This window comes from Oikopleura dioica, chromosome 1 (assembly GCF_907165135.1).
Source record: "Oikopleura dioica chromosome 1, OKI2018_I68_1.0, whole genome shotgun sequence".
Lineage (NCBI taxonomy): Eukaryota > Metazoa > Chordata > Appendicularia > Copelata > Oikopleuridae > Oikopleura > Oikopleura dioica.
This window is the reverse complement of record NC_137291.1, coordinates 11,804,177-11,819,832: the sequence shown is the minus strand read 5'-3', so window position 1 is coordinate 11,819,832 and position 15,656 is coordinate 11,804,177. Positions and strand designations below refer to the sequence as shown.

General features: G+C 38.5%; 6 protein-coding genes and 1 long non-coding RNA gene across 8 annotated transcripts; 2 read left to right on the top strand and 5 right to left on the bottom strand.

Annotated features, from left to right (window-relative positions):
• Positions 1-25: 25 nt before the first annotated feature.
• LOC145696309 (uncharacterized) lies at positions 26-3,514 on the bottom strand. Its single transcript, XM_081773326.1, has 5 exons — positions 2,493-3,514; positions 1,970-2,358; positions 1,231-1,923; positions 443-1,192; positions 26-402 (listed from the first exon to the last, which is right to left on the bottom strand). Exons 1-5 carry the CDS (start codon positions 3,351-3,353, stop codon positions 105-107), a joined length of 2,991 nt encoding a protein of 996 aa, XP_081629452.1. The 5' UTR covers positions 3,354-3,514; the 3' UTR covers positions 26-104.
• A 1,171-nt stretch (positions 3,515-4,685) lies between these two features.
• On the bottom strand, positions 4,686-5,308 carry LOC145712183 (uncharacterized). The gene is made up of 2 exons (XR_014135208.1): positions 5,018-5,308; positions 4,686-4,874 (listed from the first exon to the last, which is right to left on the bottom strand). It is a non-coding gene; the product is annotated as an uncharacterized LOC145712183 (long non-coding RNA).
• A 2,010-nt stretch (positions 5,309-7,318) lies between these two features.
• On the bottom strand, positions 7,319-8,733 carry LOC145711354 (uncharacterized). 2 transcript variants are annotated; one of them, XM_081789072.1, is made up of 6 exons: positions 8,330-8,733; positions 8,183-8,285; positions 7,932-8,142; positions 7,744-7,888; positions 7,566-7,698; positions 7,319-7,440 (listed from the first exon to the last, which is right to left on the bottom strand). In XM_081789072.1, exons 3-6 carry the CDS (start codon positions 8,123-8,125, stop codon positions 7,337-7,339), a joined length of 576 nt encoding a protein of 191 aa, XP_081645198.1. In that variant the 5' UTR covers positions 8,126-8,142; positions 8,183-8,285; positions 8,330-8,733; the 3' UTR covers positions 7,319-7,336. The 2 variants fall into 2 exon arrangements, with proteins under 2 accessions (XP_081645198.1, XP_081645199.1); XM_081789073.1 differs by having other exon boundaries at positions 8,183-8,733.
• A 1,729-nt stretch (positions 8,734-10,462) lies between these two features.
• Positions 10,463-11,908, bottom strand: LOC145712178 (uncharacterized). Its single transcript, XM_081789864.1, has 3 exons — positions 11,812-11,908; positions 11,503-11,746; positions 10,463-11,463 (listed from the first exon to the last, which is right to left on the bottom strand). Exons 1-3 carry the CDS (start codon positions 11,869-11,871, stop codon positions 10,463-10,465), a joined length of 1,305 nt encoding a protein of 434 aa, XP_081645990.1. The 5' UTR covers positions 11,872-11,908.
• A 320-nt stretch (positions 11,909-12,228) lies between these two features.
• On the top strand, positions 12,229-13,218 carry LOC145709457 (uncharacterized). The gene is made up of 4 exons (XM_081787144.1): positions 12,229-12,430; positions 12,471-12,549; positions 12,654-12,950; positions 12,995-13,218. Exons 1-4 carry the CDS (start codon positions 12,260-12,262, stop codon positions 13,201-13,203), a joined length of 756 nt encoding a protein of 251 aa, XP_081643270.1. The 5' UTR covers positions 12,229-12,259; the 3' UTR covers positions 13,204-13,218.
• A 232-nt stretch (positions 13,219-13,450) lies between these two features.
• LOC145712177 (proteasome activator complex subunit 3-like) lies at positions 13,451-14,199 on the top strand. The gene is made up of 4 exons (XM_081789863.1): positions 13,451-13,467; positions 13,547-13,794; positions 13,840-13,952; positions 13,999-14,199. Exons 1-4 carry the CDS (start codon positions 13,451-13,453, stop codon positions 14,158-14,160), a joined length of 540 nt encoding a protein of 179 aa, XP_081645989.1. The 3' UTR covers positions 14,161-14,199.
• On the bottom strand, positions 14,182-15,340 carry LOC145712176 (serine protease 1-like). Its single transcript, XM_081789862.1, has 3 exons — positions 15,078-15,340; positions 14,891-15,036; positions 14,182-14,827 (listed from the first exon to the last, which is right to left on the bottom strand). Exons 1-3 carry the CDS (start codon positions 15,338-15,340, stop codon positions 14,244-14,246), a joined length of 993 nt encoding a protein of 330 aa, XP_081645988.1. The 3' UTR covers positions 14,182-14,243.
• Between the last annotated feature and the right edge of the window lie 316 nt (positions 15,341-15,656).

Below are 15,656 nucleotides of genomic sequence, written 5' to 3'. Positions count from 1 at the left end.
TTAAATTTATAATTATTTATTTCCGAATATATTTGATTGACAGAAAGAAGTGATTATAAGGTAAAAAAGACAGAAAAATAAAGAATTCAAAAGGTTGCTTCAGTTTAGTCAAGTTTTCGATAATAAAAGTTCCTCATCATTGTGTTTACTGGAGCGCTCCATCGAGGATGACCGGGACCGATTCCAACGGTTAGTTCGCCCTCGTACATTTCAGAGTCAGCAGCAGGAAATGTCGCAGTGAACTCAACCTTTCCATTTGCGTGGATAGATTTTGTGTATGTATCAGTAGTACCATCATATGTTTGGACTATTTTCATGGTGTTCCATCCTTCGATGCAGTTTGGACGAACGACATGGAACCCTCTTCCATTCCAATGATTCGGAACTCCAACAGGATATTCACTAAAATTTAATTAAAAGGCTACAAAAAATAAGAACTTACCTTCCAATAATAAATTTAGAACCCCAATATGAAGTAGCTTGAAGAACAAACATCCAAAAATTGCCTCGATTGAAGCTTAATCTTGAATCTTCTGAGTCATTTTCACTCAATAAGAATTCTTGACCAAAGCTTCTTGACATGTCTCCGTCCCAGATATGTGCAGAAAGCCATTCATCGCTCGCGCTGCTTCCCTCTTCAAGACTCGTGTTCGTGCAAGTTAGTTCCATTCCCATTTCGTAGCTATGATAGGCTTCAATTTTGCCAACTATCGCTTCTTCGCCGTTAGTTGCATTTCTTTCCATACTACAGAGCAAAGTATCGCAGTTTGCTTGACCGAAACATGGATTTGTGTATCTCTCGCAGGGAAATAAACCATCATTGCACTGGCACCTCCCTTTGTCGCAAGAATCGATTGAATAACCATGGTCTACGTATTGACCATCAGGCAAGAAACAGCCACCAGGATTGACTTTTCTGTAGTAAAAATTTCTCAACTTTGTCCCTTCTGCCGTTTCTTTGTCATCAGTGCCACCACCGATAGCCACAGAGAGTTCATCTTGATATGGAGAAAAATGTGATCCGTAAATTGGCGTGTCCATATGATACCAATCATATACAAATATTTTCTTTCTGTAAGTATCTGCTAGCTCATCGTAGGTCTGTGTTAAAATAATTTTGTTCCATTCTCCTCTAGCACAACGTGGAGTTATCATTGTGTAATTTTTCGAGTTGAACCGCGACCCATACTCTCTAGAAAAGGTTAATTTATAAATAAAATTTAATCGTACGTTGATATAAAATATGAGTAGCTCCATTCTCCGTCTTCCTGAAAAACTTCGAACCATCTTGGTTGGCTCTCACTCCAAATTCTTGGCGCGTAAAAACCGTTTATAAGGCCATCATAGCATGTCATTTCGAATCCGATCTGGTAGTTCTTATCTGGTATAAGCATGGCAATGACTCCTTCTGCTCCTGCTACAGTGTATCTTGGCGTGCTACAGATGAAAGTCGTGCAGTTATCATAATTTTCGCAAGGATCAGTAGGTTCGACATCTAAGGCATCACAAATGTAACCATCGTCTCCACATTCGCAATTACCCCTTTCGCAAGACCATGTTCGAAAACCCTTATCGACATACTCACCCTCTGGTGTCAGGCAACCACCAGCCTCTAGTTTTCGATAGTAAAAATTTCGATTCATAGATCCTTCTGCGGGAAACTGGCCTGATTCCCTGGGACCTAGATTTACTCCTAGATTTCCATTGTATGGAAAGGGCCACCATGTGACATTGTGAATATCTGTAACGACATTATAACTCTCTTCAAAAACCTTTTCACCATTCGCAAAAATGGTTTTTGTATAAGTCTCAGTTGCATCATCATAATCTTGAAAAACTTTGACCTTGTTCCAATCGTAACTTCCATCCGCGTTTTTTTTGCATAGGGCCCGCACATCACCGGAAGCTAATCGTGGCCACTCTCTTCAACGTAAAATATTTAAGAAAATTCGGAAATAAGCACGCTTACATGATTACGCTGAACTCGTCCGGATCGTGTTTTGTGAAGTGACTGATGCCGAACCACATCCAGTCACCTGACGTTCGCGTATATGAAGGACCGTTTATCACAACGCTGTATCGATGCCAATAATCATAGAGGTCTTCATCGTAATACGTTTTATGTTCATTGCAAGTGAACTCTAAGCCAAGCTCGTATCGATCAGCCGTCGTTATACTTTTCAAGTGTGAGCCTAGTCTTGTCGAAACAGCTGGTTTCTCACAAACGAGTGTATCACAATTTTCAAATTCATCACATGGGCTCTTATATTGCTCGCAATCCCATCCAAACAGCAGTCCCTTGCAAATGCATTTTCCGTTCTCACAATCATCGACAACACGTCCGATATCAGAGAGTGACTATAAATAAGGGTCAAGGTATATTTTATTGATATCATCAATCATCAGTAAGAATTGTCTAATATTTTTTAAACGTTTGTTACGCTTAGGAACACCAATTAGCATTTATTTAGATAAATAGTCGACCCCTATACCCAGGTATTGCCTTCGAGATTGAGCTGAGAGTCTTTACAACCACATTCGTTAATCGCTACGCAATGCTTCTCGGATCCATGGTCAGATTTCCAAATGTATCCTTCGGGACAGCCACAGACAACCTGCAGTGCTGGGACAGTATTCAGTCCGCAGAAATAATCAGTTGTTCGACCGGCGGCAACATCGTAGCAGTCCATTTTCTCTGCGCACGGACTCGAACATTTTAGCACTTGCCCAGTTGGACACTCTTGATTACTATTCGCGAGGATTTTTTCGTTACATTGTGGCAGATATTGGCCTTTTTCACACAGTCCGTGAGTGCCTCTATTGCATCTTTGGATTTGTTCAGTGCTTCCTACATATTCACCGAGATCCTCAATTTCTCCTTTCTTGTTTGTTGTAGCACACATGTTTTCTGTTTCAATCCATCGTGTTCCCCACGGAATAATCATCAGCGATAGAAAATAGTCGAATCTGTTTCTGTCTTCTTCGTTATCATCAAGTGTAAAGAGCCAACCGCCCTCATTCAAGCATTCGGCTTTTGCTTCTGCGTATGTTCCATAAGTAGAGAAGTAAGAGAACTCTTGAGGTTGATACTCAGGCAATATTGCCAATGATTTAATTTCTTCTACAGATTCCCTAGCATTTGTAAGCACTCTCTTTTTGCCATTATATCCGAGACAAACGTAGGAGTTAATCCAGTCTTCAAGCATATTTGCAAAATTAAGAATATTTTCCGAGAGCGCTTTTTTCATATCGAACTCTTCAACGTAAATTTCTTCGTAGGATGGCTGGAAAGTCATCTGGTTTCTCTTGCCATAGCGACAATCACCGAATTCTCCATTTTTATAGAATTTCATCACTTCTCTGACCTTGTCGTATTTTCTAATAAGGTAAGTTCCATTCTTTTTCTCTAGTGATTTTCCTAGCTTAAAGGAAAACTCATCTGCCGCTTCCCAAAAATCAAGAAACTGATTATAACGGGCATTTGTTACATAAATGAAACAGAGAAATAATTTAATACTCATATGTGATATTTCATACATTTCTAGATGCGACTCGCTTTTATAGGGAAAGCGCTGGCCTCAAGTAACCATCAAGCGTCGAACTTCTAGCGCCAAAAAGATCGCCGTGCATACCCGAAACTGATGGACTAAATTCTATACAGAAACTTTCTCATCTTATCCTAATATTAAGTTCGTACTGAATGTAGTAGGAAAATTTGGGTTACAATAGATATTATTTATAAATCGAACATGATCTGTATTAAGCCTTTGCTTGTTTGTTAAAACAGTTGACGTTCTAGTAAATATGATTTGTAAAATATCATATAATTTTTATTCGATTAAGAATTTTTTAAACTAATAAATAACACACGGATTGCATGAATCATTAAAAAAAAGAGCTAAAAGGTGATTTCTATTTTTAAGAGTAATAAAATGCGACAGTATTTTGCGATTTTGTCGTATTCTGCGGAAGATTCTGTCACAATGTTTAGGATATATCTCAGTCCGGAAAAATTTCGAATACGGATATTTTGACAGCATTTCAAACTCTGATTTTCAAAGAATCTCTTAGTTTAGAGAAGAAAATGTGAAAGGTTAATTATGAGGGGTTAATCATATTTGCGGTATAATTCAATGATTTATCTCAGGTGACAATAAATGGTATATTGAAGCAATCCTGCTTTTTTTTTCTTAGAAGTTTTTAAATTTCACTTTTTAGAATTTAGATTTTAGAATTTGCTAGTCTGTGTAAATAACATTGTCGGAGCATGGAAAGTTTAAGCTCATCCAGCTTAGCCAAACTGAAAATAAAGTGTGGTTCACTTTAAATTCAGGTTTCGAAACTAAAAAATTTATCGCACGTTTCTATACGTGTTTTTAGCCATACAATTTATTCCGGAAGATCTTCAGTCAAGTTTTAGAGTTTCCATCTGTAAATTATCTCGCGGAAAAAAATGTTAAGATGACACTGTCATCTCACAGTCTAAAGCTGGAGTATAATTTGCTATTTTTACGATTCAATGAATGATATTTTTTCTTTTTTAGGCTGGCGAACAAACTGATAATCATCACTTGTCATTCTGAGTTGCGGCTGTTCTACATAAAATAAGAACAAAAACGATATTATCGTTTTTGCGATTTCGATGCTCCGGGGCCCGGCAGATAAAGGTTAAACAACGATAACGATTGTCAAGTATAAAAAGTTTTTATATTTATTGAATAGAAATAGGCAGCCAGAATATTTTTCGTCCCTTCATAATTTTTTAAGCGCGGCAATTAGTGTCCACTTCAGTTCTCATTTGTATCGTAGAGGTCAACCACTGCTCGTTTGACTCGCTTCTTTCCTCGTGGGTGGTTTTCTTCTTCGCCAGATCCCTAAAAATTTTTTAAGTAATCAGAATCCCATTATTGCATCAAAATCTCATTTTAATTCAAAGAGCACTACGATTCTTAACTTTAGATTCTAACGTTACGAAAATTCTTTTTCAGAGCATTTGTGCGCCTTTTCAAGAGATTACCTCGTGATGCTTATTTTTGATTTTCTTGTGCTTCTTATGATTCTTGCCCGAGTGGTGGTGCGCTACTCCAATTATCACCAAAAGTATGAAAAATATCAAAGACAGCTTTACTATATTATTTTTTCTTTTTTGTGATCCCGAACTCGTTGACTTTCTTTTAGTGACAAAATTAGTGACTTTTCATTATGAAACTATCAAAACGAACAATTAAAAAAAAAATTTTTTTCATAAGTATTTATTATTTTATTTTCGAGGCTGAAAATATCTTCAAAGAGCATTTTTCTCGTCTAAAATTTTTTTGTTGAGAGTTTGGATCATTCCTGAGTTGGATAACCTGCATTTTGTCTGTTTCTCGTGGTTATTATTTCGAAGGTCAGAATAACTGTTGAAATTTAAACCCTTTCTTGCCGGTGAGATAGGCGACGTGGCCTTTGGCTTTGGTGGAGGCGGCGCAATACCGCGGTGGTTGGAGCCGCTCCGATCAAATTCTGCAAGCGAGGGCAGAAGCGACCCGCCACATTTGAACGTCTCATTCTCCTTGTCAGAATATTTAATCAGATGCAGATTTAGCAAGTTAGATTTACGTTCGGAAAAATAAAGAAGGTACTCAAATAAGAGTCGAAATGTAAATAGACTTGATCATGATTTTTTAAGGAAAAAAATTTTGATGTCGCACCGAGTTAGCTCTAAATCAGTATTATCCGGATAAGGACTAACTACTTATTCTTCGGTGCTTATCGAATTCGCCGCGGGAGACTTAGCTTTATTCTACACTCGATATCTACAAAAGTCATTACAGAACTCGTCGTCTTCTTCAAACAGTCCAAAAGCGCTGTTGTTGCTTTCGTTCATGTTGATTTCGTTCATGACAATGTCGACCTCGTCGTCTAGTTGCTGAACTGCGTTAAAGTCCATTCCGTTGATTTCGTCAAGGCCCCCTCCAGTTTGCTCGTTTTCGATGTCTTGGAGGATATCCTCGGCGTATCCGGCGTCCCCGAGATCTGACAGCGCGTATGGTTTCTTCGACAAAACACTTTTCCCCGCGTTCTCTCTTGCTTTGATTATTTCAACTGATTTAGTTGAAAAAAGAAGAGAACATTTCCTGCTAGCGCGTTTGTTCACTCGCGTTCTTCGCTGATGATTGTGTTTGACGCTTTTTCTGTTCGGAGGTGGAGACAACGAGGAAGCTACACATAGAAAAGCGATGAAACGATGGTGTTTTTTTTACCGTTGGAAGCATCATCGCGGTATACTTCGGGGTAAATTTTTGCCAAAATTCGGAGATCGTGATTCGCCCCAGCTTTTTCGACCATTTCATCTGAAAAATCATCGACATAAAAATTGAATGTTTGACTTACAGTAATTGAAAAGCGCGCTTAGGCAAGATAGTCCAAGAAGAACTTCAAAAACTCCTACCATAACAGAGCCAACGCTGACCCAAAGTCCGAGGACATTTTCGCGCTTATCTGTCGGCTTTCTTCAATAATCTATTTTTCAATTATCGGAACTTGGGGAATCAAGCCTTTCCGTGAATCTCGACCAGTTCTTTCCTGATGAGCCACATTTGCTTTAAAATAAAGATATTCATCGAAATACTTGTTATTGTTGTAAGCAAGCAAATAATGCAGGTCACTTTGATTGACTGTGCAAAAGCATTGATCGTTGACGCAAATATCATCAAGCACCCAGCAAGAAATATTACCTACATTTAATTAATATGATATTAATAACATGATTCTTACAAAATTAGCCACTGCGAAAATCGGACGCACTAGCGAAATCGATCCAAAGACACAGAGCAAGAACCCAGCGATTCCGTGGTAGAACGCATGTCGACTTGGCTGGACTAGAATAAATTCCTCTTTTATCAAAAAAAATAAAATAAGCAGCGAGTCATTACCTGAGCCATAAAACCGCATGTCGCTCCATGAAAACTGTCCGCTTTCATAAGGCAGAGTCGCGTAAGATCTCTTTTCTGGACAACCTTTTGGAATATAATGCGCGTTCATCTCGCAGAAGCGCATTTTAAAGTGTAAGGATGAATGAATACCATTTTCGGTATGTAATGAGCGGATAATTAAGAAGTTATTATACAAACCCGTCAAGCCTGTTTACTTTAAATTGCAAGATATCTTTTTATCGATCCTCGAAATAAAGATTTTAGTGGTGTATTTTAACTTACTGAAGCTATTGTCGATATTGAATCAAGTAAAATAGAAGATATTTTGAGCAGAAAACACTTTTTTTTCGAAATAAGATTTTTGAAGAAAATATAAAACTTGATTTCATACAGTATATCGACAAACTATACTAGCAGTTCTACTCAGTACAGTAATCTACAGGGGAAACAAAAATAACTGGATACTTGGCTTCACCTTCTTGTTCTGCAATAACATCGATGGAGAGAATGTTGTCTTTTGAATCTTTCAGGAAATCCGAAAATTCTGACATAGTTTATTCGCTATACTAACTAATAATAATACATTATCATGAAAAGTTTGTCTTACATGAAAATCTTTCTAAAATGATGGATTTCGTTTACCCTGACCTAAGTCAATTTTTTCGATGGGCGATTTACATAATGAAGACCACAACATTGAAAACGGATTATCGCTATGAACATGACCAGGAAATAAATAAATAGAGTTTTCGATCAGGATAGTTGATGGCCATTCAACAGCCTGAGATAAATATTTAAGAAATTTTCGAGGCTTCAAGAAGGTTACTTGAGAAAGAGAGCCAATTTTCGACCATTCGTTGTCCATTAGTCGCCATATTTCATTTAATCTTTTTCCTCTTTTGGAATCGTGCCCGCCAACTGTCAAAAGTACTCCTGAAGGCAGTCCTATCGTGGAAAAGCTTCTTATCCATCTGAAATCCTGTATAACTCCGTTATCGCCCTTCCCACTATTACCTTGGATGAGCATTTATGGAGACCCAGCCATTGTCAGTTGATCTTTCAGCTGTTCCGTTTGCTCCATGTCCACCAATAGCTGTTAGACTACCTTTGTAGATCCCCAGGCCACCTTCAGAATGTTTGATTTTCGTCGGCCTTATTTTTCTGGAGGCTTTTCCATTGAATTTTTCACATTTTCGTTCACGTTTCATGTCAAAACAAATAATTGCTGAAAAAGGAAACATTTTATGTTAATCATAAATCCTCACCATGACTGCCTTTATCAACACTTACTACTGCATGTCCAAAATGATATGGAAAGTTCAGATGAGCTTCTAATTCTATAAATAAACAACCTTCCAGCCGAGCAATCTATTATCAAGTCAAGTAACACTAAAATTTAACTATCACTCAACTTTTGTGATACGATTGAATCCGCCAAAGATGTGGACTCGACCGTGAACAATCGCGTGTTTTGTCCAGTAAACATACTTAGCCACTGTTAATTGAGAATCAGTCGGAGGTTTCAGCGTCGATTTTTTTCGAAAAGACTCCTTTGAACTGATGCGAAGACTGAAAGGTACATTTTCTTTGGCTTATTATGGCCTTAAACTTTCGGTCTGATTTCAAGTCCTAAAATTTAAGACCTTCCGAGAGTAAAATGAGATGACGGTAATATAACATTCACTTGGTAGGATAAATCAGAAGAATGAAGAAAATTTTTTGTTCCAACGCCCTTGTCATACTTGATTACTCTGACCTTTTTGTTTTCCATTTTGACAACTTTAGACATGTCTTTTATGTCTATAATTTCGCTTTGATCCTGGTTTTTCTTTTTGTTCAGTTTCAATATGAGTTAGACGCTACTGCTAGGTAAATACTTAATAAATGCTTTGCAATTGAAACTACTCCTCGAAGATCTCAAAAGAATACGACTCTGATGGCACATTCACATGAAAATAGAATTCGACTTCTTTGATTTCAGGTGTCTTCATTTTAAAAATGGCTTTCTTATCAAAATAATTAGAATCAATCCACAGTGAACGATTGGCGTTACTTCCTAATATCAATAGACTTTCCTCATCGAAGAATTTTAGTTCAAATATTTTGAATTCGCCGTTATTTTGCGTCGACTTTTAAAAATATAAAAGAAAGAATAAAAATCATTTTCACCTGAAAATCAAATTCGATTTGAAATTTTTCGGTTTCCTCGAATTTCATCTCAAAAGTTGAAACATGCTCTAATTCTTTAAGTGAGAAAAATATGTTATCAGGAATAAGTGTTTTGTAATAATAATTTGAAGCGGGAAAGCGGGGTTGAGATACAGCATTTTTGGCGAAAGAAGGAAAAACGTCGTCGTGAAATGCGAATAATGGATTGCTGGTTGCATGCATTTTCTTCAATGGCTTTTGTTGAATGAACTCGATGTCAATATTCTCTTTTCGACAGAATTAAGAATAACCTTTCCGTTTCAGAACGTCACGAATCGACTAATTAGATATTTTTAATTCCTTCCGAAGCCAAATTTGATGAAAAAGGTGGTGTCAAAAACATAATTCTGAAAATAGACTTTCTCATCGTTGATGATTCCGTTTCCAAAGTACTCGCATTCATCGTTATTAAAGCCACTTTGATCAGTATAATATCGATCTCTTGAAGAAAATAACTTCGAGTAACAAATTGATCTTTCTTCGTATTTTACAAGAGACCCGATCCACTCGCTGCCCAGAACTAGATACTTACCTTCTACCTCCAGCAACAATGAGTACAGTGTGTTAGAGAGCGTGATGCTCCTTGTCACTAGAATAATAAGCAGCTTTCCTAAATCGATCTTTCTTGAGTTTATTTGCTCATTCTTATAAGAAATTAAGTCGAGATTCAGCTTCAAACTCCTATCAATGGAATGACATGGACTGGGTCCAGGTCCCTGAATTGAACGGGCAGAGCAACTTCACCCTTTTTCCATCCTTTCTCGAATTCTTCACTTGCTCGGATTCTGTTCAGCGCCACAGTTTTCGAAAGTTTAATCCATTTTTCGCCGAGCATGATGCTCATAAGATGGAAAACTCCGTTCAAACTGACAGAAGAGACCTTTGCATTAAAGTGCTTGCTTGCAATAAAACCCTGTGCTTCTTCAAAACGATTCAAGTTGTAGTTGGGGGCGTAGTAATAGCATTTGTCTGGCCTTCCTGATGGAGAACTTTTACCGGTCAAAAACTCTTGATATTCGAGAAGGGTTTTTTAATTTTTGACCGTTTTCAGATGACTACGACGGAAAAGACCTTTTTGCCTTTATCCTTGCGCCTGATTTCAATTTGATGAGTTCCTATCGACGAACCAAAATGGAATACAAACCATCCCCTTTAAAATGACAGCTCGTTGATGAAGGAGCAGATTTGATACTTACGTATCCTTTCGAAGATTTGGAATAAAGATTGGTTCGTTTCCGTTTTCCTTGACTTTCATTAGGTTTCCTTCAGCGTCGACCAGATAATGCTCCCCTTCGAGATAAGTTGCACCGGTGGACTTGAAGGTTTTCATGATTTTGTTATTTTTTTATCTTTCTTTCAGGTATTTTTTCTTGAAAACGTTCATAGGAGAGAAACGAGTCAGAAGTCTCTATCTGAACTGCTTTTTTGCTTTCTGAAAAATCATAAAGAAGAAGCGGATATGTCTTGGATTTCTGGTCTGTCCACCGGCCAGTTATCCATTCAGTCGATAAAGAACTTTTTGATTTGATACTTTCTGTCACGGTGGACTGGGTTGTTCTCGATAAAAAGGTCGTGGATTGAGTGGATGACGTTGACGTTGCAGTTGTTGTAGACGTAGTTGTTGAAGAACTATTGGAGAAGTCGCTCGAAAGTAATTCTAGAATTGCCGAAAAATCGTATGAAAATTTTTCTGCTTTTGATTTGCGATCCTTCCACCAACCAGTCATGAAATCGAATGAAGAGTCAGCATCTGTTTTGTTGTCTCCTTCCAGTTCTGTTTCTATTGACGGAGTCGTTGCTGATATCGACTCATCAGAAATTGTCGCTGCTTCGATTGAAGACGTTCTCTTTTCCAGATCGAAAACAGGGATCAGCTTCTGTTGCCATTCAAATTTTTCACACTGGTAAAAAGGACAAGGGCAGCCATTTGAACAGTATTTTTGGGTGGGACAAACCTCTCCGGCCGAATCAAATGATCTAGTTAGTTCGAAGCAGATCAATTCACAGGGTGAAAATGGAACAGTCTTCGTTGATTTCAAAACAAGTGTCTTAGAACAAAGGTGACGGCAAACGCTTTGATCGTAAAACTGTTTCTTCTGACATCGACGAAGATTTAAGTTGTTTTCTTCTTCCGAAAAGACGACGTCATCTTTTTCTCCTCCCTCCATGATAGCAGTTCGGTAAGAAAGGTTGAATTTTCCTGTTTCGCGGCACTTTCTCATAAGAGAAGCACAGAAGTCCATCGTTTCAATCCGCACGCACTTTTTGTAGTTTCTATGGCAAGTCGAAGTCAGAAAAGTTGTCACGCCGCGGGATCTCTCCAGAGAGTAAAAATTCGCTAAACCATTAAAATATTAGTATTTTCAGATAAGCCTACCAATGAGGACAATGGTCATCCAAAATAGAAATCCGACTGCAACATGTGTTCTTTTTTGTTTTCCCGTGGAAAATCCATGGTTAGCAAAGCTTAGTTTTTCAGTGACCTTTTTCTTCCACTTTTTCGTCTTGTGAAGATCTTCTTTTTGCGTGTGAATGCTTCGAGTGGATAGAATATCTTCCGAGAATAAAACCACCTTTCCATCAATTTGATTTAGAACGCCGACACAGTGGCAGTCCAAACACTTATTTCAAAGTTAGTTAACGCAGTAATCTGCCAGTCCGACTAAAGACAGTTCGAATACAGTACCTGAACTCGCGTTTCCCATATTAGTATCTTATTTGACTTTGCTTCTTTTTCTTCCTCCATGTCCTACTAGTGTCCTACCTAAGGTGAACGATCTCTTGAAGAGACTAGCGATGTTTTGGCGAAAGAACCTGGTAACAACGTTTTTTTATGACAACACTCTACTGCTCTTCACTCTGACACTGAGACAGTCTTGTATCCGGTCTTGACAGCTTTTGAACTTCAAATCTGCGCATGGAAGGCAAAATACCAAAAGGTATTGGAGGTTCTTGCTCGGGCAGGGTTCAACTTTGGTATACATGTAATCATATTTTCTAGAACATCCATTCTGTTATTGAAAAAATTCAAAATAGTCTTTAGTTTATAAATTTGAAAGGTAGTGAACGCACGATTAATTGATTTTTATTCTCTCATGATGTGAAGCTCATTTTAAAATTTAAAAATAAGGAACATGCCCCGACCATCATTAGTCTCTCTGGATCGCGACTGCATCCCAGTCGTCGATAGCTACAGAGCCAAGCTTCAGAAAAAGGCCGAGAAGGTTTTGAGCACTGTTATCCCCGAAGAGCTCGCCAAGCTCGATGAAGTTCTTCAGAATAGCATGATGAAAAGTGATTTCCAGGTAATTGAAAACTTAGACCTCTACTAATTTGATTGATTAGGATGAAGTTCGTGATTTCACGGAAGAAACAGTTTCATCATATGAAATGATGCTTGATGAGATTGCCGAAGCTAATCAGGAAAGAGCTCAAAGTATCTTTTGCATAGAATCCTAGAAATAATCAAAATTCGAAATATGGAGAAAAATCTTTTAAAAATTGCTGTATCCATGAGCTCTATAAAGGCAAAGCAAATGCAGCTCGAACAAGCGCTCGGTCTTCTCCTTGGCGGTATGAAACCCCCAGCACCTGCCGACGAGGAGAATGCCAACGCTGAGAATGCCGATGAAAATAATAACGAGGCCGCTGATCTCCCTGGCGCTGACACCAAGACAGAATCAAGCATGAGCGTTGAGTCGACTGACTCCGCTGCTGAGAAAGTCACCATTGGCAAAAAGCGACGACGAGGCAGCATCAAGAAGAGCGAAGGTCTCAAATTGGAGAACAAGGATTCTAACCTTTCTTTGGACATCAAAGTTTCGAGTAAGAAAGGTTTCTGATTACCTCCTCTAAAATTCGGCATTCAGATACATCAGAAGGATCCGAGAAGGCGGAAGCAGCTGATCTTGAAACCAGGGTTGGAAATGTAGCAATATATTGCTGCTACATGCTACACGCGCTACATCCCCTCAAAGAAAACCGCTGCTACATGCTACACTTGCTACATAAAAATCTTCATCTCCTCGAATTTATCGCCAAATCGAAATCGAAATCGAATTTATCGCCAAATTTTTAAATTCAAACTAGATTACTTCTTTGCTAATGAGTATTGTTAGGTCTCAAAAGAGACGTTCAAAGTGGTTAGACGCTGAAAAATCGTCTCTTACGACAAATGTTACTGTAAAATGTATTTTCGTCATGTTTATTTTTGCAAGAATGCATTCTAGAACGAAATTTTTGCTTTTTCACGAAAATTTTCTGTTGAATTTCGGAGTCGATAATAACAAATCTGCTCTAGAATTTCTTTGAAGTGAACAAAAATCATGATCCCCAGAAAAATGTAGCAATGTAGCAAGCTACCCTTTGCTACACGCTTTTTAAACGCTGGTACATGCTACACCTGCTACATCAACATGTAGCAAAAATGTAGCAATTGCTACATTGCTACATTACTACACTGCTACATTTCCAACCCTGCTTGAAACTCCCACTATCGGGATCAACGAGCCGAATCACAAGCTTTCAACTCTCTTGAAGCCATTGATCCTCAACCTTTACGATACCGTCATCCTTCTCCGCAACTGGATCACCTTGATGATTCCCAAGATCGAAGATGGAAACACTTTCGGCGTTGAAGTTCAGGAGAACATGCTTGTGCAGCTTAGACGTAAGTTTTTGAGGATAAACAGTGCGTTCTAGAGACTTTTTTCAGAGTGTGAGATCTACATGCTGATGCTCATTGAAGAACAGGGAGCTTATCATCTTGAGCGCGCTACGATGATTTCTAAACTTGCGACCAATGGCGAGATCCGTGATTACATGCAGGTAGATTCAAACTTCCATGTTTTATTATTCCATCGGACAATTTCAGTACATTTACGAAGCCGACGAAAGACATTGCAGAAAACTCCAAGATGGCGCCCGACTCGTCCGCTCGCAGTACAACATTATCTACCGCTCGATCACCCAGAACTACGACAAGATCACTCGACCACGAGGATATGGCAACAAGAACAACATGCTCATTTACTAACTGGTCTTTTTCTTTCTGACTAATGACAATATATCTATTTTATACAAAAACAAACGTGTTGACTTGCGAGAATGATTTTAAAATTATCGAAATAGCATCAGGATCAGAAGGATAACATTGAATGTCAAGGTTTGATCGTTTGAAGCTGTAGTTGTGGTTGTTGTAGTTGTTATCAAAGCAGGTTCGACAGTCTCTCTTATCCATTTGTATGAGTCGGGATGAGCTGCTAATGAATAGATGCTGGGGAATCCTTCCAAAGCGCATCCATTTCCCCAAGAAGCAACGCCAACAAGTGCTGCTCTCCCTTCGATGTCGCAAATTAGTGGTCCTCCCCAGTCTCCTCGGCAAGAATTCACACCACCGTCGGCAGCGCCGTCTTCGTCATTATCAAGTTTTCCAACGCAGATCATATCTGGTCCAAGTTCTGGAGGTAGATAACCCGAACTATCCAAGCAGTAGTTTCTTTCCAAAATAGTAACGCTCGCTTGTTGCAAAGTATCCGCCATAAAATCGCCCGCATTTTCTCCTCCCCAGCCTGCGATCCAACATTTAGATCCATCACTTGGGACCACGTCTGTAAGACATGCCATTCGAACATCGTTTTCTGGGTCTTCTTCGATGATATTCTCCTCAAACTTGATTAAACAAAGATTGAAATCCTTAGTCTCTGCACTTATTATTGAGTTATTTCAAAATTGAATGAAAATTTTTTCAGTCTCTGGTATAAAACTTTTCCTGTATTGTGGATGCTTTATCCAGTAGTCTGTTGTCAAGTTATACTCGCCTGGGGTCTCTTCAATAGTTAAGTTAACATTCAACACCAGATTACTGAAAGTGCCAACGATTCTATCCGATCCATCACAGCAATGTGCAGCACTTCAAATTTTCCGTAAAAAATCGCTATAAAAAAATCATACGTAAGAACCCAGTAGTCGTCAACAATAGTTCCTCCGCAGTAATCCTTGACTTCGGAAGAGTTTCCGACGTCTACGAAAGAAGCAAGCTGGACGATAAAAGGCCACTGGTTTTCTTCTACAGGTATTCCACCAGCAATCCTCAAAGTTGCATCTTGAGAGAAATAACCGTAATTTGACTCGTGGGTGCAGGTTTGAAGGCTCGAGTTGAAGCTATTGTTAGCCTGGACGGAAAGTCCAAATAAAAATGCAACAAATTTTATCATTCTTTCATTCCTCGATAATTTTCCGCCAGTTTTATATAGTTTTTCAACAATCGATTTGTTGATCCGGAAACATTTGCTTTTGTTAAGTTGAAACCAATTTATCTGACGCCATTCTTAATGGAGGAATGCCGCCAACTGGTGTTTGTTATTAAACCGCAATAATAGAAGAAGCGGGTCATAATCCTATCGTAGGATCGCCGGAATTTTTCACACAAATTTGTTTTATCTGTCGCCAGGGGACTCAATAATTTTACAGAAATTTTTTTCGTAGTACAACATTATCTACCGCTTGATCACAACGACAAGATCACTTGAC

Excerpts from the sequence above, each read along its gene's own strand:
- LOC145696309 (XM_081773326.1), bottom strand. The coding sequence starts at position 3,353 with ATGAAATTCTATAAAAATGGAGAATTCGGTGATTGTCGCTATGGCAAG. Across the intron at positions 2,359-2,492 it reads ATCTCGAAGGCAATACCTGG|TCACTCTCTGATATCGGACG; the intron begins GTATAGGGGTCG and ends CCTTATTTATAG. Across the intron at positions 1,193-1,230 it reads TACTCATATTTTATATCAAC|AGAGTATGGGTCGCGGTTCA; the intron begins GTACGATTAAAT and ends AACCTTTTCTAG.
- LOC145711354 (XM_081789073.1), bottom strand. The coding sequence starts at position 8,125 with ATGAAACGTGAACGAAAATGTGAAAAATTCAATGGAAAAGCCTCCAGA. Across the intron at positions 7,699-7,743 it reads AAATTGGCTCTCTTTCTCAA|GCTGTTGAATGGCCATCAAC; the intron begins GTAACCTTCTTG and ends TATTTATCTCAG. Across the intron at positions 7,441-7,565 it reads CATCGAAAAAATTGACTTAG|ATTCAAAAGACAACATTCTC; the intron begins GTCAGGGTAAAC and ends ATTTCCTGAAAG.
- LOC145712178 (XM_081789864.1), bottom strand. The coding sequence starts at position 11,871 with ATGGAGGAAGAAAAAGAAGCAAAGTCAAATAAGATACTAATATGGGAA. Across the intron at positions 11,747-11,811 it reads TATGGGAAACGCGAGTTCAG|TGTTTGGACTGCCACTGTGT; the intron begins GTACTGTATTCG and ends CTTTGAAATAAG. Across the intron at positions 11,464-11,502 it reads GATGACCATTGTCCTCATTG|CGAATTTTTACTCTCTGGAG; the intron begins GTAGGCTTATCT and ends TTAATGGTTTAG.
- LOC145709457 (XM_081787144.1), top strand. The coding sequence starts at position 12,260 with ATGCCCCGACCATCATTAGTCTCTCTGGATCGCGACTGCATCCCAGTC. Across the intron at positions 12,431-12,470 it reads TGATGAAAAGTGATTTCCAG|GATGAAGTTCGTGATTTCAC; the intron begins GTAATTGAAAAC and ends TTGATTGATTAG. Across the intron at positions 12,550-12,653 it reads GATTGCCGAAGCTAATCAGG|CAAAGCAAATGCAGCTCGAA; the intron begins AAAGAGCTCAAA and ends GCTCTATAAAGG.
- LOC145712177 (XM_081789863.1), top strand. Across the intron at positions 13,795-13,839 it reads CATGCTTGTGCAGCTTAGAC|AGTGTGAGATCTACATGCTG; the intron begins GTAAGTTTTTGA and ends GACTTTTTTCAG. Across the intron at positions 13,953-13,998 it reads AGATCCGTGATTACATGCAG|TACATTTACGAAGCCGACGA; the intron begins GTAGATTCAAAC and ends GGACAATTTCAG.
- LOC145712176 (XM_081789862.1), bottom strand. The coding sequence starts at position 15,340 with ATGATAAAATTTGTTGCATTTTTATTTGGACTTTCCGTCCAGGCTAAC. Across the intron at positions 15,037-15,077 it reads GACGACTACTGGGTTCTTAC|TGCTGCACATTGCTGTGATG; the intron begins GTATGATTTTTT and ends GAAAATTTGAAG. Across the intron at positions 14,828-14,890 it reads GCATCCACAATACAGGAAAA|AGACTAAGGATTTCAATCTT; the intron begins GTTTTATACCAG and ends TAATAAGTGCAG.